This window comes from Ipomoea triloba, chromosome 6, assembly GCF_003576645.1.
Source record: "Ipomoea triloba cultivar NCNSP0323 chromosome 6, ASM357664v1".
NCBI lineage: Eukaryota > Viridiplantae > Streptophyta > Magnoliopsida > Solanales > Convolvulaceae > Ipomoea > Ipomoea triloba.
The window spans coordinates 6,186,508-6,208,523 of record NC_044921.1 but is presented as its reverse complement, the minus strand read 5'-3'; the positions used below and the strand labels follow the sequence as shown (position 1 = coordinate 6,208,523).

General features: G+C 33.5%; 2 protein-coding genes across 3 annotated transcripts; both read left to right on the top strand.

Annotated features, from left to right (window-relative positions):
- The first annotated feature begins 1,367 nt into the window (after positions 1 to 1,367).
- Positions 1,368 to 3,175, top strand: LOC116022321 (UDP-glycosyltransferase 73C4-like). The gene is made up of 2 exons (XM_031262972.1): positions 1,368 to 1,429; positions 2,496 to 3,175. Exons 1-2 carry the CDS (start codon positions 1,371 to 1,373, stop codon positions 3,013 to 3,015), a joined length of 579 nt encoding a protein of 192 aa, XP_031118832.1. The 5' UTR covers positions 1,368 to 1,370; the 3' UTR covers positions 3,016 to 3,175.
- A 3,336-nt stretch (positions 3,176 to 6,511) lies between these two features.
- On the top strand, positions 6,512 to 9,613 carry LOC116022320 (UDP-glycosyltransferase 73C4-like). Of its 2 annotated transcripts, none has more exons than XM_031262971.1 (2): positions 6,512 to 7,682; positions 7,733 to 8,502. In XM_031262971.1, the coding sequence occupies exons 1-2, from the start codon at positions 6,671 to 6,673 to the stop codon at positions 7,909 to 7,911; spliced, it is 1,191 nt and encodes a 396-aa protein (XP_031118831.1). In that variant the 5' UTR covers positions 6,512 to 6,670; the 3' UTR covers positions 7,912 to 8,502. The 2 variants fall into 2 exon arrangements, with proteins under 2 accessions (XP_031118831.1, XP_031118830.1); XM_031262970.1 differs by lacking the exon at positions 7,733 to 8,502 and adding an exon at positions 8,909 to 9,613 and having other exon boundaries at positions 6,519 to 7,632.
- Positions 9,614 to 22,016: the final 12,403 nt, after the last annotated feature.

The window sequence follows — 22,016 nt, the reverse complement described above, 5'->3', positions numbered from 1 at the left end:
AACACAAAAAAAAATCAAAATTAAAAATTATAAGTAAATATTAATGAAAACAAGCAAAGAAGAAAGAGTTGGTTTCACTAATAAATAGTAATTAGTAGATCAGATGAAATGGAATAGAAAGAGTATTTAGTAATTGGAATGGGTTTTAGTAAAAGTATCCATGTATTTGGTATAACTATAAGAATGCGAATCAAAATATTAAAAAAAAATGTAAAGTTATTATTATAAGAATAATGTAAAATATTTTTAAAACGAAAATCAAATTAACTTCATTGTCTATTTGTCTTTATCCAACATTATCCCCAATGGCATGAATAAAAGAAATAGAGTAAAGAACATTTTATTTTAAAGTAACATTAATTTTTTTTTAAAACAAACACTTATAATGATTCCGATTTCTTACCTCAAAATACATGAACCAAACGTCTCCAAAATCTCTTTTTCTCAAATATATTTTTTGTCTCTTTATTACTGTCTTTCTCGTTTTACCATATTATAGTTACATATATATCAAATGAATCTCGGAACTAAAACGATACAATGATTCATGCATGCGAAGAAATGTCACAATTCATAATATGTTATTGATTAGTATGAACAGTCTACATCCTTGGTGAAAGGTATTATTTCTTATACTCATATTTTTAATCCATATATCATAAAAAGCTCTCTATAGATACACTCCTGTGTAACATTATCACTATTTGAGGATGCAAATTAATTGAAAGGAAAAATTCATTCATATGCATGTAGAAAAATTCATTCACTCACTATTTGAGGATATTCATATGTTTATTTTTATATCCATGCACAATTAGTATTATATGTATATGTGTGTAAATAATTATATTATATCATTATGATTAAAGGGTTTAATTTTATCAAAAGCCTTGTGGTCGAGCGGCAAAGCTGTGGCTTCTTAAAGTGTTTAATTTTTGGATATTACTATTTATTTGTTTGACAAATGTTTTTGTTGAGCATGGTGCATGGTTATAGCCCTTTGATAATAAATTCATTTACAATTGTTGTAAAGTTTTAAATACGCTTGCATGTGAAGATTTGTAATGAATTTTCTATTTGAACCATTTTATCTAATTAATTATGTTTCGTATTTTGTTATGAATATTTTCTATCACACACATTTGAACTGTTTTATAATTTGTTGTCCCATGTCATCAAGATTTATGGTTTCGCTTTGTAAGTTTTGTTTTATAAGTACTAATTTATCATTTATTAGGATAACAAAGTGATTGTTTGTAAATTTATTTAATTTTAAATTGTTTGTTCATTTTTAAAAACTATAATCCATGGAACCCAACTCCGTCCTCTTCGTCTGCCTCGGAAGCGTCTCGCGACTGCCGACTCCTCAGATGATAGAGCTTGGGCTCGCACTGGAGTCATCAAACCGCCCTTTCATTTGGGTTATCAGGTACTGTTAGATATTATATACCAAAGGAAACTTAAATTACGAGAAATTTTCTGGTAACATTCAACCAAAATTTTACGATCACTTCAATATCTCTAGTCATGAAAAAATCTTTAGATACTTAGATGGTGTGTGTATTCATGCTCAACTAAAGGTTCCGTGCTCCAACTGATAGAGCATGTGAGAGAAAGTACATCACAAAAACTTAGTGGCTCTATAGACAGTGTCAAATACCAGTCCTTACAAAAGATCCATTTATTTTAGACATAATCCCCACAGCTCATTGCCAAATTTCAAACATTAATCTCTCTCCCAAACAATGCCTATAAAAAGTGTGGGAGAACTATTTTGTGCCATCATTATAGACAGAAGTTGTGTTAAATCCAAATTAAATATCCTAAATTATCTAAGTGACGAAATCACTTATTGACTTAATCATTCATTTATTTGAAAATGGACAAATGGGCGATTCCAGTTTGAACGGTCAGTTCAAACAGTGATTTTTTTATTTTTTTTTGGGATTTTCTTGCCTGTTTTTGCCTTGCCATAATGCAACCATATGTATGCCTGTAGATTAATAATTGCATGCAATAAATGATAGCATATCAATTTCATTCTATGCTTCCCTGACGTGATATTTTGTCCCTTTTTTTCTTAATTTTTAATTAGTTCCAACAATGGAGTAAATAAAGATCAAAAAGTGATCTTTTTAAACAATAGCAAACCTGCACAAAGTAGATATGACCACAAACTGGCACAAAGGCCAGACGTTCCTATGCGCCAGTAGACTGCCCACTGCCAGTGGCCACAGGTTTTTTTTTTTTTTTTTTTTTTTTTTTACGATTCTGGAATCGTAACAGGCAGTTCAAGTTCCAGAATTTTGTAGATTGGAACTGGAACCAGAACGTACAATCCGTTTCGATTTTGGTTCGATTTTAACAGTGCATAGTTCGGTTCGAACCGAACCATTATCGTTACTAATAATACAGTATATTATATTATATTATATTATATTATATTATATTATATTATATTTTATTATATGTGGAAAATACTTACAAAGTTACAGGTACATGTCTGATGAGTTTCAAAACTGGCTTCGCCAAGAAAAATATGAGGAAAGAGTTAAAGAGCAACAAGGGCTTGTCATCTATGGTTGGGCTCCGCAAGTACTAATCTTGTCTCACCCGTCTATCGGAGGATTCTTAAGTCACTGTGGGTGGAACTCGTCCCTAGAAGCCATTACTTCCGGCTTGCCTTTGATCACTTGGCCACTTTTCGGGGAGCAATTCTTGAACGAGAGGTTAATTGTGAATGTACTAAAAATCGGAGTGAGGGGTGGAATGGAGTTTCCTGTTGTGTTCGGATCGGAAGAACAGACAGGAGTCCAAGTGAATAGAGATGATATTGTAGTGGCCATTGAGGAAGTGATGGGTGGAGGAGAGGAGGCTGAAATGAGAAGAGAAAGGATGAAAAAGCTTGGAGAAATGGCAAGGATGGCAATGGAGGAAGGAGGTTCATCTTTCCTTAATATTGACAAACTAATTCAAGATGTTGCAGAGGAATCGAATGCTAGGACATCAGTTTAAGACTATGATATGTGTTAGTTCATTTTCATTTCTTAATATATGCTATCAACTTCATCTTAAACATCTCTGTACTTGCTACTGGGTGACCCATGTCGAATTGGAACTAGTATTATGTAAAATCATATCATTCAGTGTAAGTGATATGAGTTGACCCAACTTACTAGATTAGAATTGTCTTATATAATCACACTACACATTTCAAAAATATATATATAATTATGCTACACAAATTGAGAGTATACACTAAAAAGGATGAGTTGTTCTTATTAAAAATTAGATCTAAAATTTTGTAATCCTTAAGGGAGAAAAAAAACAACATTAAAAAGTTAAATTTAAAACTTATGATTACAAAGTTAATAATTCTATCAACTTACGTGACATTAGTCTAGTAGTTAAGAAGTAGTATTACTTAAAGACTTACTTCCAGCATCAAAGTAGAAGTTTAGACTTTTTATACGTAAAACTGTACAATTTGATGTTAAGTCTTGAAACTAAATTAGAATGATTACCCTATATAAACATAAGTATCAATTTATGAAGTTCAGACTATAATACGAAACAAAAAAAAAAAAAAAAGCTCTGCAAGATATGTTCTGCATCACTGCATGCCATCCGTCGAACATAGCAATGATGGTATTGTAACGTGCACAGCCGCCGCACGGCAAAAATATGCGCGCACCAACGAGATAAGAGTTCAATTCAGTGAAGTGTAAATGTGTAATCTTTGAAAAGCACTAGACATGGACACTACATCCTCCGCGCATGATGCTAACCTGTGCCTATCAACTATTCATAAATTGAAAAGGATAACTGAATAACCTTCTTTCCAACCACTTTCCTTTTCTTGACCAACTTCTGTCGATAGTAATTAAAAAAAAAAAAAAAAGATAATTTTATAATTGAGTTAATATTCAAAAATTGCCTTCGACTATAGTGATTTTTCTCAATTTTATCCAAAACAATTTTGGTGTCATAAAGTAGTCCTAGACTTTTGTATTAATACTTAAAATTGTTCTCCGTTAGTTAAGGTGTCAAATGGGTGTTAAGTATAGGGACAATATAGTCATTTCATGTTGAACTCTTCTCAACCGGTTTCTTCATCTATGTGCACCGGTCTTCGCCGGTAAAATACAATACTTTTACATTTCGATTTAAAAGTATTACATTTTTCCTCAAAAGTATTATATTTTTCCTTATAAGTAAGGAGCACTTGTCAACATTACTTTGTATTACTTTTTCTCTTATAAGTAACAAAAATTGAATTCCTGATTAGTATTACATTTGAGCATATAAGTATGACATTTGCATGTTGCATCGAACCGATCCGACCCGTCTCACGAATAACGATTATTGAAACGGTGTCACACAAGTGTGATCTAATAAAAAATATCAAAGAAAAAAAATCCCACCAAAAGAGGGTGAGATTAGAATCTTCCAATTTATTTAACTACAAATTTATCTTTTTTAGGTGTCATATTTTCATGTTAAAAATCTCTTATAAATATAAAAAATTTGACTCTCCCACTATTATACATTCTTTATCTAAATATTCACACATATAGTTAAAGTTTTTTCATGTGTAATATGATTTGTAATTTGATTAGATTGCAGTGCCGCATATATTATATTTGTGTATACCTTATGTGTATATATTATTCCTATGTATATATAGTAGTACTGCATATTACACACACACACAATATAAGGTATGTTTAGTATATATCAAGGATAATCATTTTAAAAAGTGTCATGGGAAAGAATAAACCAACGAAACATGTCGATTAAATTTTACTGTAATTTAATTGTTATGTTTTCAAACATGTTAATTAATTTTCTCTATAAAATTATTTCTATCAATTATATTTTCGAAAAACACTTTCCTAAAAATTTAATTGATGAAGAGATACCAATCTCTCAATGTAAGCGATTTGAATTGACCATGTCTGATATAACTACATTACACGAGTTCAGAGTATACATAAAGAATGCCGATAAATTGATTCTATTAAAAATAAAATTTAAAATTTTGTGAATAATAAATCAAGAGTTTGACAAACCTAACCAGATTATACTTTTAAGTCTTATATTTTAATTAATAATATTATAGTATCTCCAAGATATGTGAAGCGGCATGCAAGATACCTTAATAACATGTTTGGTTCGTGGAATAGGTCGGGAATGGAATATCATTACCGGGAATAGACCTATTTCACTGTTTGGTTCGTCATTCTATTCCTTGGAATAACATTCACGGGAATGAGTTATTCCCTTTGTAGGGGGAATAGTCATTCCTAGGGGACCCCTAGTATTAGCTATTTCCAAGTATTTGGGAATAGCTCTTATACTATAATACCGAACATGCCCTTTTGTATTAGTAGTTGTGTAATACACAACATATTGTGTGTCTTATGTTATGAATTTATATCTTGTGTTGTGAAATTATATACCTATGGAGCATAAATTCTCTACCTAAATCAAATTTGAAAATAAGTAAATATATAACATGTGTATGTATTGTCTTTTGAATTTCCGTATCTTACGTTATGAAAGTTTGTAACTTAAGAGTATGGATTTTGTACCTAAAATAGACTAATAGTTGACAGTTGTGTAACACGACATATTATGTGTCTTTATGTTATGAATTTATGCCTTATGTTATGAAATTTTGTGTCTATTCTGTACATTAAGAATATAAATTTTATAGTTGGAATATATTAGTAGCTGTGTAGAGGCATGAGAAACCAGAAAATTACAAAATCTTTTAAAATTTAAATATCAAAATACTTATGTGAACTTTGATCCATGATAGACTAGACTTTGAGAATTTATATAATAAAACTCTTTCTAAAGGATAAGAATTCATGGCTGTCAGCATAAGGCAAAGCTGTCGGTTGTCATTTTGCTATTGAATGTCGGGACCAATCAATAATCCATAACAAAGGTGTTTCACTATAAGTTCTACCATATGGATTTCTGATCTCAACTCTTTCAATTTTATTTCTTCATAAATTAACAGATAATAAGTTATCTTTATCCTTTAAATCTTAAAAAAAAAAAATCCATTATCAATATTTTAAATTCAAAATAAAAATAAGAAGTACTATGTAGAACTTTTTTTCTAAGTACTACTTACTCTTGTTACAATACTACTCACAACTTTTCATATGAGAGTACAACTTAATTTCATTAGGCCACAAAATCTTGACAAGTGCTTTGTAGAACTTTTAAGTGTTCAAATAATATATTTTTTCTTTCATTATATTTAACCAATCCAAGCACCTTGTGCTCAGATAACGTATAGTAATTCTTTCACATGGAGTGGATGTGAATTGACTCTTTGTGGTTCAGTAAATTGAAAAAGTATAGATGAACATAGGGTACAATGTAATAGGGTCAGTTAGGTTTATAAAGAAATATATATATATATATATATATATATATATATATATATATATATATATAAACCAATCCAAGCAAATAATTGCATGCGGTATGCCCTTACATCATCATTACAAAGGTTTAATCATGCCTAGAAGATGCCCAGAACTTCAATTCCCACTTGTGATGCATATATATATCAAAACACACTAAGCTAAGCTAAGCAAAGCCTGTAAGTCCAGAAAGGCAGTTTCCATTTTCCAGTAGGTGGCGATCGATGGCGGTGATAACAGAGCAGCAGCAGCCTCATTTCGTGTTAGTTCCATTCATGGCTCAAGGCCACATGATCCCCATGATAGACATAGCCAGATTACTAGCCCATAGGGGCGTGAGAATAACAATTTTCCTAACTCACCATAACGCCAGCCGAGTCAAATCCGTGATTGATCGCGCGCAACAATCTGGGCTCCCAATCCAAGTCCTCCACCTCGGTTTCCCCTGCGCCGAGGTCGGCTTACCAGAGGGCTGCGAGAATGTGGACTTACTCCCTTCTTTCGAAATGGGAATGAACTTCTACGCCGCCACCAAGATGCTTCAACCCAGAATCCAGGAACTTGTGAGCGAGATGAAACCCACCCCCACCTGCTTAATCTCCGATTGGTGCCTCCCATGGACGACAAATATCGCCCGGAGCCTTAACATCCCGAGAATTGTTTTTCATGGGATGTGTTCCTTCTCTCTGCTTTGTATGCACAATTTATGGAACTGGGATGGTTTAGAAACCGTAGAGTCTGAATCCCAGTACTTTGAAGTGCCTGGACTGCCAAATAAGATTGAAATAACCAAAGCTCAACTCACGCACTTGGTGAAACCCATCAGCTCCGAGGAGCGCAGAAAGTTTGCCAAGGACAAGAAAGACGCGGAGGATAGCGCTTTTGGGATATTGGTGAACAGCTTCGAGGAGCTGGAACCGGAATACATCAAGGAGTTCAAGAAAGGGAGAAAGGTTTGGGCCATCGGCCCTGTTTCTCTGTGCAATAAGGAGGAATCGGACATGGCTGAAAGGGGGAATAAGCCCTCCATTGATAAGCACCACTGCTTGAAATGGCTTGACTCCATGGAACCCAACTCCGTCCTCTTCGTCTGCCTCGGAAGCCTCTCGCGACTGCCGACTCATCAGATGATAGAGCTTGGGCTCGGACTGGAGTCATCAAACCGCCCTTTCATTTGGGTTATCAGGTACTGTTACATATTATTATATACTAACATAAAAGGAAGGAAATTTAAATCACTAAGAAATTTTTCCGGGTAACAACAATCACTTGAATATCTCTAGTCATAGTTGAAGAAACTTTTAGAGTAAGGTTAATGTTTTTGTCTATTATTTATTTCTTAAATACTAGTTGGTGTGTGTATGCATCTCTCAAAAGATTAAATCTAGCTTCAATCTTAAAGGCCCCATGCCCCCATGTCCCAACTGACCTAGCATGTGAAAGAAAGTACATCACAGAAACTTAGTGGCTCAATAGATAGTGTCAAATGACTGTACTTACAAGAGATCGGTGTATTTTAGACATAATCTCACACACCTCATTGTCAAATTTCGAACATTGATCTCTCTCCCAAACACGACCTATAGGAAGTGTGAAAGAACTATTTTGCTTAAAAGCTTACCTGCCATAGACAGGAATTCAGTTAAATCCAAATTGAATATCTTAAATTATCTAAGTGACGAAATCACTTATTTACTTAATCATTCACTTGCTGCACAACTAATCATGACCACGACTCTGGTTTCTGTCCGAAAATGAATTCATCGGATGAATTGATGATTCCGATTTGAACCGCCCATTCAAAATGTGATTTTTTTTTTTTTTTTGGGTTTTCTTGCCTGTTTTTGCCTTGCCATAATGCAACCATATGTGTGCCTGTAGATTAATGATTGCATGCAATAAATGATAGCATATCAATTTCATTCTATGCTTCCCTGACAGTGATATTTTGTCCCTTTTTTTCTTAAATTTTTTAATTAGTTACAACAATGGAGTATATATGATTTAGAACTACTAAACTAGTAAATAAAGATAAAAAAAAGTGGGTATATGAAAATATATGATCTTTTTAAACAATAGCACACCTGCACAAAGTAGATATGACCACAAACTGGCACAAAGGCCAGAGGTTCCTTTGGAATCTATGGCTGGCGCAAAGGCCAGGCTTGACTCGGTGAGCCTGGCCTTTGCGCCAGTAGACTGCCCACTGGAAGTGGCCTGCTGGCCACAGGCTTTTTTTTTTTCTTTTTTTTTTTTTCTCTCAATTATGGAATCGGAACAGGCAGTTCCAGTTCCAGAATTTCTTAAATTGGAAGTGGAACCAGAACGTATAGTCAGTTTCGATTTTGGTTCGGCTCTAACAATGTACAGTTCGGTTCGAACTAAATCATTGTCATACTAACCACAATACTAATAATACAATATATTATATTATATGTGGGAAAGTACTTACAGAGTTACAGGTACATGTCTGATGAGTTTCAAAACTGGCTTCGCCAAGAAAAGTACGAGGAAAGAGTTAAAGAGCAACAAGGGCTTGTCCTCTATGGTTGGGCTCCACAAGTACTAATCTTGTCTCACCCGTCTATCGGGGGATTCTTAACTCACTGCGGGTGGAACTCATCCCTAGAAGCTATTACTTTCGGCTTGCCTTTGATCACTTGGCCACTTTTCGGGGAGCAATTCTTGAACGAGAGGTTAATTGTGAATGTACTAAGAATCGGAGTTTGGGGTGGAGTGGAGTTTCCTGTTTTGTTCGGAGCGGAAGAACAGACAGGAGTCCAAGTGAATAGAGATGATATCGTAGTGGCCATTGAGGAAGTGATGGGTGGAGGAGAGGAGGCTGAAATGAGAAGAGAAAGAATGAAAAAGCTTGGAGAAATGGCAAGGAGGGCAATGGAGGAAGGAGGCTCATCTTTCCTTAATATTGACAAACTAATTCAAGATGTTGCAGAGGAATCGAATGCTAGGACATCAGTTTAAGACTATGATGTGTTAGTTCATTTTCATTTCTTTGCAAAATTAGTTATTAGTTTTATATCCTATCAGCAACTCCATCTTAAACATGTCTGTACTTGCTACTGGATGACCCATGTTGAATTGGAACTAGTATTATGTAAAATCATACTATTCAGTGTAAACGGTTTGAGTTGACCCAACTTACTAGATTAGAATTGTCTTATATAATTGCACTACACGTTCAAAAATATATATATAATTACGCTACAAGTTGAGAGTATACACTAAGGAGGATAAGTTGTTCTTATTAAAAATTAAATTTAAAATTTTGTAATTCTTAAATAGAACAAGAAAAAAAAAAAACACTAAAAAGTTAGACGCCGATGAATTGATTCTATTAAAAATAAAATTTAAAATTTTGTGAATAATAAATCAAGAGTTTGACAAACCTAACCAGATTACACTTTTAAGTCTTATAATAAATCAAGAGTTCTCAAAAAAAAAAAAAAAGAGTCTTATATTTTAATTAATAATATATATATTTTTTAATACAATTAATAATATATTATAGTATCTCCAAGATATGTAAAGCGGCATGCAATGCATGCTAGCTAGTTATTGCGTGCTATGCGTCAGGCATAACAGTACAATGGTGTGACACAGCCCTGAAGTTATATGGAATGCTTTATTTAAGGGTGTATTTTTTGTGGGTGTTTAATGTTTGGCAAACTCTAAAAAATATGGTCAATAGAAAATAAATTCCGTTGATTACGAAAAATAGGTTAATTTTTTTTTTAAATGACTTCCGGACAAAAAGTTTGGAAGTCATTTTCCGGAACTGGAAAATGGCTTCCTACCAGAGAGGGACGGCACAAGCCGTTCCTCTCCAGTCCGGCGGAACTAGAGGAGATCTGCTCTGGCGGAAACCAGAGCAGCGACGACCTTCGTTACTCTGGCTTCCGCTGAAAATCATAGCATCGACGATTTTAGTTTTTTTTTTTTAAATTATTATTAGTTTATATATTTTTATATTTTAAATAAAATTATAAAAATATATAATTATACATTTCTACTCATTTTCCACTCATTTTTCAGAAAATGAACCAAACACATAAAGACAGTTTTTCAGTATGCAACCAAACACTATAAATGAAATAATTTTTTTAAAAATGACTCATTTTCCCTGCAATATTTTTCAAAAGTCATTTTCCTACTTTTCAAATCCACCCTAAGACAAAAATTCTAAAAAGTAGGGGAAAGAAAATATGATTGTGGTTGTAGCAACAGCGTAACTCTAAAAAAGAGATAAGAGAGCAGGAAGTTTCTAAACCAATTAGATATATTTTAGGCTAAAGTGCCATCCCGCACCATGAACCATAAGCGATTTGTCATGCCGCACCCTAGACTTTAATAAGTGACTAATCGATGCACAAACCAAATTTTTTTTTTCCACCTAGTCTTTTTAGCCGGTTTCGTTTAGGTAATAGGTTATACGATGCTGATGTGGATGTGTTTACTTTTTGATGTGTTAAAATTAGTTGTGGTGGCAGCCATTTCATCAACTCCTTCAATTAAACCCAAATCTAATACACAAAAGCTAACCCTAATTTCAATTTATCCTGTCACTCTAAATCGCGTTGAATTAAGGACGAACTAGTGGACGGACGACGAGCCTCCGACGACTGAAACCCTAAATTCCTAAGTGCAACGAGGCAGTGGACGAACTAGTGGACGAGTAAGTAAGGTACGTAGGACTATGTTAGGGTTGAATGCCTTGGAAAGGGGTGTGAGTTTCATGTTAGTGCAGGGTGGGAAGAAAGAACTAGGTGCTTTCAGGTGAAAGCCATTATGTTGGACCATAAATGCAACTCTCAGTTCAGCTTAGGGATAGTTAGTCAGAAATGGGTAGAATGGAAGTAGATAGTACAACACTTCAAGATCTACAGAAGTACCCTATGCAGTTTTGGTGCAAAGCATTCTTCAAAGAAGATGTCAAATGTGATTTGGTGGACAACAACTTGAGTGAGGCATTCAACAAGACATTGTCACTACAAGAAATCTTTCATTTCCCGACGAAAATTTTAGCAACGCTCTAGAAAACGTCGCTAAAAATAATAATTTGCGACGTTATATTAAATAACGTCACTGTATATTTTGGTAGAGACAATAATTTTTTTTTTGTAATGTTTGCTGATGAAATATGATTTTTTTGTCAGTAAAGATATAGAATTAATGACGTTTTATAATAAACGTCCCTAAATATTTTATTTTAAAAATCATTTTTTGTATAAAACGTCAGAAAAAGTAAAAATATTTTGCGGGAAACTTTTTATCATTTGGCGCCTAACAATCCCTTTAGAAATAAAAAAAAATTTTGTCTAAAAATCTTCAATTAGTACCATCCTCAACTTCACCTCTCTACACTACCATAGTAGCAGTCCGGCAGTACAATCTTCACCAACACCCATCCGTGACACCATCACCATTTCCACTGCGACAAGAGTATTGTCGTTTCCGCATCGGCACCATGGTTCAGTAATTTCTTCTCGCCAGCAAGGTTAGTTATTTAGAATGGATTAGATCCTTTTAATTTTGATAATTACATGTGTATTTTGCTGTTCTCACAAACTAAAGAGGCCTACGAACCTTCGTCTGTGATATGGTTTTCCCCTGATCTCACTATACTACAGTATAATAAAATTTTCTCTGCTTCTAATTTCACTATTTTCCCCTCATCTCATCACTATTCTCTCTGCCTTTATCTCTGCAAAACCCTAGTGAAAGTCTTCCAAAGGACCCAAGCTTACAAGAGAAGATTCATATCCAAATACAAACCCTAATCAACTAATTTCCACCCAAGCATCTATGTATAAACTCTATTTTTGTTATGATTTGGGTGATTTTTTTCTCTCATTAGTTAGAATAAGATAGATTTCGCTGTAGCTTTTTTATTTTAAACTTTGCTGTGATTTTTTTTTTATTATATATATTTAAATTTATTATGAATTATTTGTACCTAGTTCAGGGGTTTAGAAATTTAAGAATTCCTTTTTCTCATGATTTGGTGTCTCATATGCAAAATCTGAGTTGAATGCAAGGTCCAAAAATATTATTCCAATGCTAGATGATATAAGAGTATCTGTGATGAAGAGGATTGCAAAGAAGAAGACAATTGCTGGTAGATGGAGTGGGAATTATGGGCTATTTGTGATGAAGAAATTGAATGAGAACATACTTGGAAGTGCAGAGTGGGAAGTTGTTTATAATGGAGCTGATGGATATGAAGTCAAAAAAGGAAGATTTCAATTCAAGGTGAATTTAGAGATGAGGACCTGTTCTTGTAGACTTTGGCAGTTGACAAGGTTGCCATGTTCTCATTCCATTTGTGCTATATTTCACAAGGGCCATCAACCAGATGAGTACATTCATGAGTTGTATAGTAAGGATAAGTACTTGAAGACCTATGAGTATGTCATAGAGCCAATGAATGGAGAAATGTTTTGGCCAAAAACTGAAGGAGATGAGATCCATGCTCCAGTCGTAAGGAAGATGACTGGCAGGCCAAAGAAAAAAAAGAAAGCTTCAAGATGATGAAAAGAACAAAGACAAGAACATATTGAGTACAGAGGTTAGAAAGCTGTCAAGGAAAGGAAGAATAATGACCTGTCAACTGTGCAAGAGGAAAGGGCACAACAAAAGATTTTGTCCAACTTTGTCAAGGAAACTAGGAGCATCTGGGCCTGCTAGTGTTAGAGCCAGAGGAGCAGAAGAAAGTACTGTTGGAACTCAAGAAAGCACTATTGAAGATGCTAGCAGATTGAAGAATTAGACTACTTGTAGTTTGTTGTTAGCTACTGATTATTGTATGTTTTTTGCTACTGTCCTGGCAGTTTTTTGCTACTAAATAGGCTGCTGAATTATGTTGGTATTGTGCTATATTTGACAGTTAAGTTTGTATGTAAGTTTGTATGCCAGTTTTTGGCAAATGTGTAGTGAAAGTGAGACAAATTATGCCAAATGTGTATGCCAGTTTTTGGCAGTTTTTGACAATGTATATGACACTTGTTTGTTAAGTTAAAGCAGTCAAATTGAGCTGAATTATGTTGGTATTGTGCATATTTGGCAATTAAGTTTGTATTTCGAACGTTTTTCCGTTTTTCCATCTCAGTCCACAGCCTACGAGAGCTGATCTCTCGAAGGTGAGCTGCGTCGAGACATCGACTCAGTCCACAGCCTACGAGAGCTGATATCTTGAAGGCGAGCTGTGTCGAGACATCGATGTCTCGAGCGGCTGGGCAACGTCGAGACATCGTTGATGTCTCGACTGGGCAGTTCGAGACATCAGCGATGTCTCGCGACTGGCAGCGCGCGAGACATGCGATGTCTCGAGGCGCAGTTGCGATGGAAGATCGCGATAGCGGTGATCTCCTGGTCGCACTAGTCGATCTCTTGCGGCTAAGACCTGGACTAAAACCAAACAACAAATTGAGGCAGTAAATGGCTACTTTTTGTTTTTTTATAGTAAATGGCTACTGGAAAGTGAAATTGCAAACTGGCAACATTTCATTACAATGTGAACAACTTTTTACATTTTCTAACTACAATTTTTGGCTAAAAGCATCACCACAATTACAATTAACAGAAAAAAACACTCCATCCTTAACAATTGATTTTCTTTTTTCATTGCACTATACTCATTTAAAATGAGTGCTCTCACACCTTCAAATTCACCCCTCAAAGACACCACTAGATTCTTTAGGTCTTCTTGCTCACTTTCACACCTCCTTGCATTCTGATCCTTCCAAAGGAAAAAGCCACATCCATTCCCATCCTACACAATTCAATTATGAAAAAAAAAACCCACAAATTTTAGAAAACCCTAACTTTATCAATTGAAAATCCAAATTCATTCACAAGATGACAAAGCCCTTACCTTCCATCTTTAACACCCAAAGAATTACTTTCCCGACTCTCTACTTGTGCAAATAGGAGCTTTCAACCCACAATTACAATAAATACTAGGTTCATAATCCATGTTTACTCTCACTCGAGACGAATTCGAGGAAGATGACATCTTCTACGCTGAGTGTTTCGTCCAAGAAGAGCTTCTCGCCGGAGGAAATGGTGGTGTCTGATTGCGTCGTCGGCCGGAGCAAGTAGATGTGGACACAGAGCTGTGAATTCGAGAACTGTATACAAGGCAACAAGCAAAGGTATTCTATATTAATACTGGAAATAAGGAGGAACAAAGCCACATCACATTTTACCGGTGCCATGTCACCTAGGCAAAAGGGAAACCGGCTAAAAAGAATAGGTGGAAAAAAAATTTGGTTTGTGCATCGATTAGTCACTTATTAAAGTCTAGGGTGCGGCATGACAAATCGCTTATGGTTCATGGTGCGAGATGACACTTTAGCATATATTTTACTTTCGCTTCTTCATTATAAGTAGCTATATATACAAGTATACAACATCATAGTGATTATCCCAACAACAACAACAACAACAACAACAACAACAACAACAACAACAACAACAACAACAACAACAACAACAATAATAATAATAATAATAATAATTATTATTATTGATAAAAATATTAGATTTGCCTCAAAAAGTGCAATATAATAGTTTTGAAGCCCAAGATAAGCGAGAAACTCGAATAGCACCACCCGAGTGGTTGTACTTGGCGGTGGTTACCCGGGTCACGTGGCCTAAGTACCCGAACCTGGCCTCTGTGATCGACCCAAGCAGCATTTAGACACCGCAGAGTCCATCTCCGGAATCGAGATGTCCATTTTTAGCTCAGCTCTGTAGCTTATGCGCGTGAATGTTGACATGATCTTGTGGTTACCATGGGTTTAGCAAGATTAATTAGGATTTGGGTCACACTTATGTGAGATTATCTCACGGATCCTTATTCGTGAGACGGGTCGGATTGGGTCAAAGCACTATTCAAATGTCATACTTATATGTGTAAATGTCATATTTATATGCTCAAATATAGCACTAATCAAGAATACAATTTTTGTTACTTATAAGAGAAAAAGTAATAAAATTTTCATAATAAGTAATGTTGATAAGTGCACATTACTTATAAGGGCAAATATAATATTTTTGAGAAAAAATGTAATACTTTTAAATCGAAATGTAAAAGTATTGTATTTTCCCTTAAAAGTATTACATTTACCCTTATAAATAACAAAATTTTATTCCTAATTAGTATTACATTTGAGCATATAAGTATGACATTTGTGCATATAAGTGTTACATTTGCATCTTGATCTGGCCCGACTCGACCTGTCTTATGGTGTAACGGTCTCAAACAAGTTTTTGCCTTAGAATTTTCCTTGCATAATGCCTATTGCACTATTATTACGACATCATGTCTTATTTTTAGAAATTCTTTGTAATATTCTATCTCTAATTCATCTCATACAATTATAATAATTCTATTCAATCTATTTTACTTTTTATATTTTATTGCAACGTGCACCGCAAAAATATTAGCGTATATGCGGGCAGCAACGAGATAAGAGTAAATATTAGCGTATATGCGGGCAGCAACGAGATAAGAGTTTAGAGAAGTGTAACCTTGGAAAAGCACTCGACATGGACACGACATCCTGCGCGCATGATGCTGGCCTGTGCGGCTGTGCCTGTCAACTGTCAAGTATTCATAATTGAATAGGAGAAGCTTCTTTGCTCCCACTTTCCAGCCTTTTCTTGACTAACTTCTGTTGACAGTACTGCGAATTGAAAAAGACAATTTATATAATTGAGCGAATTCACTTTTAATAATCAATTATTATATTATTATTATTACATTTATTATTATTTTTTAAAATTTAATCACAATCGATGATTTTTATTTGTTTTTCACATTTAGTTTTTTTTTTAAATTTTGTCATTTTATTATTTAATAAAAATGACTAATATGCAATTTTATCATTCAATAAGTATCTTGTCTCAACATCTAATTTTTTTATTCTCTCTTGTAAACTATTTTAATTGAATGATAACATTTAGGGTGTGTTTGGTTCGCATATGGAAATTGGAATTGGTATGAGTATCAAATACTTGGTAAGAGTAATGGGTTTTTGTGAAAGTATTTTGCACGTTTGGTAGTAGGGTGGAATGAGAATGATTATTAATAGTTGTGGAAGAAATGAGGAAGGGAAATGATCGAAACCCTTATTTAATAAGGGTATGAGTTTTTCAATTAATGGGGTATTCCAAACCCATAGTAGTATTCTAAAAACCTGTCAATCAAACAATAACAATCACTTTAATACTCATACCTTATACCAAACCTGTCAACCAAACACACCCTAAATGTGTAATGAAAATGAAAGTTAAAGATTTAATGTGACAAAAAAAATGTAGAACTAATGAAATGTTTGGTTGGATGTAGTTGCAATTCAATTACATTACAATTCTTTGGCCATCCAAATTATAGTGTTTGGCGGGAAGGAATTGCAATTTCCTCATTTTGTTGAATTGCAATTCATACTTTCCCTCATATGAATTGCAATTCAATGGGGAAGGGGAAGGGAAAAAGAAAAAAGACATTTTTTTACCCTTGATTATTATAAGTATTATTATTATACAATGACATTTTAGTCTTTATACCACGTCTTTCATTTTCATTCCCAATAATTCTATACCTCCCTACCAAATATTGTAATTTGAATTCCTACTTTATTCACATCTTACTCTTTTTTTTTTCCACCGGATTACAATTTTTTTCCCCTCTAATTCATTCCTTCAAACCAAACGCCCTATAAATGTGACATGGGGCCCTGTTTGGTAACATAGCTTATCAATCAAATTTGGCTTGTTTGACCACAAATCAAATAACCAATATAAGTGTTTAGTTAATCATCTTTTTGTATTAACTTATTGTTTCAAAACACTAAAATTCAAAACGTTGCTCAAAACAACTTTATCGATCAACATTTCAAGAAAATAAATATTTTTTTCTAAAAACACCCCCAATAATTAAAAAAAAAAAAACAATGAGACTGTGTAGATGGGTTCAATAGTCTCATCTACCAATCCTATTACTCTTATTATCTCTTCAAGGTACTAAGCAATAGGGTGCTTCAGCCCGTCGAAGGGGCTCAAAAGCTCGTTGCCTAGTACCATGAAGGTAATTAGCAAAGAGACATGCAATTATTGATTAGTGTTCATGGGCTTCCAAGCCCGTGAACATATGTTTATTTTTTTTTTTATATAAATTGTATATATAATAATTTTATAATAATCTATACTATATATAAAAACAAAATCCTCAGTTTAAATTTACAGCCCAAAACAGTCCTACAATATTTAGGATACGATTATTTCATATTTTCCTATTCGTTGTACAATTCTACATTACAATTCCTATTGTATCACAATTCTATATTACAATTCCTATCATACTACAATTCTATAGTAATAAGACTACTATATATAAAAATAAAATCCTCACTTTAAACTTCCCGCCCAAAATAGTCCTACAATATTTAGGATGCGATTATTTCCTATTTTCCTATTCGTTGTACAATTCTACATTACAATTCCTATTGTATCACAGTTCTACATTACAATTCCTATCATACTACAATTCTATCGTAATAAGATACAACCTTATATAAATCCCTAATCCTATATTGTGAACTTTAAAAGAGAAATGCAGAACACAATGCAATTATTCCAGACCTCTCCACTTTCAAATCTGCAAATTCTGTTGTTGCAGTCAAGGTATTGTTTTATTTAATATTGCTCAATTGTATATTGTTTTATTTAATAGGAATAAAATCATGGTCATGTTTGGTCATATTGCTTTATTTTGTATTTATTGTTATGCATTTTTTACGTGTTAGTATGCTGCCTTTTTTTCTTCTTCTTCTTTTTTTTTTTTTTTCTTTTTGAGTTTTTCAGCTTTTGCTTGGTTTTTAAAATTTCATGATCTTCCTTAGGGAACTTGCATCCATTTACAAACACATGTTCAAGTTCAAAGATTTTGGATCGTTAAAGGCTCCCGGAGGAGTGGATAGCAATCAGCTAATTGGTAAATTCTTCTTAAAATTTTGTTCTATACTGGATCTGTTCTATACTGCACAAACTAATATTATTAATTAATTGGTAAAAAAATTAATAAATTTTAATTGGTAAAAAAAAAATTTATTTACCAAATTATGTGAATAATTAAACCAGTATAATTGTGAGAATAATGAAAACAAATTCGGCCTAATTTTATAAGGAAAAAATAATTTATTAATTATTATTTACACCAATAATAATAATTCAAATACTTATCTATACTTCTATATCTACACTACTATTAATAAATATAAAATAATCCTTTGTGAAATTTCCGCCCAAACAATAGTAAAGATAAAATGGAAAAGGAAACTAATTTGGCTAATTGATTGAAAATATAAAAAGATTTTAACGAAAAAGAAATGAAAATTAGGCAAATTGGAAAGGAAAATGACATTACTAATTGACTGAAAATTATTTTTTAAAAACTTTTAAAAAAGTTAATTGCACTTTCAATTCCTTTTGAAAACTTTAAATTATTTAAACTTAAAAAAATTAATTAAACATGGGTTGTTAGATTATTTATAATAATTACAATTAATTCATTCAAATATCGATGAGGAAGAAAAAACTAAATGCGATGAAACATGAATATACTTAAGTTATAAAAGTATAATTACACATATATTAGTATAATTGACTATTAATAATTGCGTAATAATTATTATGATAATTAAACTAAACATTGGTCGTTGAATTTATTTTTATAATAATTATAATTAAATTATTTCTAATTTTTCTCATATTTATTTTAGTAATAATATAATTACATAAGTTATATTACATGTTGATCTTTTTAAGATAATTGTAGACAAACAAGTCATATATTATTCAATTAATTGAGTAATACTTTTGCACTAATTTTATAATCAAATAAATGTACATGTTCAATATTAAATTTTTTTATTATTTTATCTTTATTTTTATTATCTAAATATATAATATCGTACGGGTAATTGGACAATTATTTGCTCTAATTCAAGTAAGGAAAACATCAGAAAACATAATCGGTCCAACAAATTTCATCAATTGTGCTATTTAATATTTGATGTTATAATTTATATAATTGTATATCGATCCAAATATTCTTAAAATATTATAGCAAATATTCTTAAAATATTATGGGCCAAAATACTAGTAATAATAACAACAACAAAAACAACAACAACAATAATAATATGATTATGATTATTATTATTATTATTATTATTATAGGTTAAAATAACATAATACACTCATACTATAATCAGCTATAAGCTAACAACTAATTTTCTAAACATCTTTCTACACCCAGCTAATGCAATCAGCTAGTTAAACCCGCTAACCTAATTGCTAACATATATTAGCAAAGTTAATATGATATCAGTTATCAACTAACAACTATTTACCAAACACCCTTATATTTTAGTTGTTACGAACTAAAAGTAAAATATGCTCTTTTATAATTCTAGTATGTGACAATTGACTAGCACAATGATTATAAGTTAAATAAAAGAGTATACTTCATCATTAGCTATGAAAAAAATTATATAACCTAACTTTTCTATATATTAATTATATACTTTAGAAAATATTTTGTAAACTCTCAATTTCTATTTCTAATTATTACTTTCATTTTCAATATTTGTTATGTAGACAGTTTTCTTAGCTTAAGACTTGTATGATAAAAATAACTTAGCAATATTTACCATATTATGAAGTATAAGTAAAAAGTAGAATAAAAGTATACATATGTAACTCTAATACTTTTGGCCTGTGACAACTTTTCACATGGGCTAATTAAGTTGAACTTTTCAATTAAGGGAAGAAATTACAATATAATAGGGAATGTAAATAGTGATAATTTTTTTAAAAAGTAGAATAAAAGTATACATATGTAACTCTAATACTTTAAAAAGTAGAATAAAAGTATACATATGTAACTCTAATACTTTTGGCCTGTGACAACTTTTCACCATATGTAACTCTAATACTTTTGGCCTGTGACAACTTTTCACATGGGCTAATTAAGTTGAACTTTTCAATTAAGGGAAGAAATTACAATATAATAGGAAATGTAAATAGTGATAATTTTTTTTTTTGAGTACTACTGACTCTGTTAATGTAGTATCTGTTCATAGCTACTTTCTCAACCTACTGAAGCACAAAGAGTCAACAGTTGCCTCCACTGAGGCTCGAACCCACTCCCATCACCCATGTGGGAGTGTGAACCGGGACACCGTAGTCAAGCCAAATTAATACGTACAATCTGTTGGAAAATAGCACTAAAAAATGGCATTTTAAGTGGCCATTTTGTGGTATAAATATATGTGAGTCCACTTCCGAATTTAGGTCGGGTCAAAGTGGATTCGGGTTCTTCGTTCTTAGACGAAGAGATCGATATATTATACGCTCAAAATGGATAATGGGTGAATGAGAAATTGATTCTCAAAGTAGACCCATTTGAGATGGAATTCAAGTGTGGAAAAGCTTATGTAGTTTGTCCCACATTGGTTGGGAATGAATACTTGCACCACTATAAATACAAGAAGCTTTTTAAAGCTAATTGACTTGTATGGCATAGAGGCTCTCTCTCGCGCGCAGGGGGGGGGGTGCAAATCAAATCCCAAACTGAGCCTGAAAAGGCTTGACTCGTGTACGTCGGCACTTGCGGGCATAAGTTATGCCATATTTTCGAACGAGTTTTCCATCTCAGACCACATGGGACGAACGAGTTTTCCATCTCAGACCACATGGGACGAAGTCGACCTCTCGCGTGAGAGTGCGATGTCGCGCATCCGATGTCTCGCGGACCTCTGTGACGTCTCGCAGCTTGCACTGCTTGATGTCTCGAACCACTGCGCGCGCATCGGATGTCTCGCGGACCTCTGCGACGTCTCGCAGCTTGCACTGCTTGATGTCTCAAACCAGCACTGATGTCTCGAAGGTACGCAGACTGGAACGATGTCTCGTACCGCGACTCCAGTGACCTCTCTAACTGCGACCGTTCACCTACTGGATCCAGTGAAAGAAATGACTCTTGGTATTACGGAATTAAATCTATTAATTCCAATCATCATTTCAGAGTTAATTCTTGCTAGTGGATTAGTTAGTGGGTGTTAATATTTCGCTAGTGGAGGAAAGGTTACACATGGGAAATTAAATGCCAGATTTAATGCTATGATCCCATTCTTCACTATATATTCGTTGGTAAGCAGCTGATTTGAAAAAAAAAGCTACACAGAACACACCTACGAAACACTTTCTCCCTCAAAACTCTGCTTATCCTTTCCTTCAAGCCATCTGCGTTCATCCAACGTTTTAGCTCGCCGGGTCCAAGTTTGTGTGCTTAAACGGCGGATCGTAGCACGTTTTATCCTGGGAAACCTAGGCCGCAACGCTCCAGCACCCCGGGAGGCGGTAAATAAGGTTTTAAGGATAGTGACAACACGACTCGTGCTTCCAACCACCCTGAAGTCCATACAGTTCACCTGTCAACTTCCAAGGCCACTCAACCCAGCGTGGTATCTTCATCATTTGTAA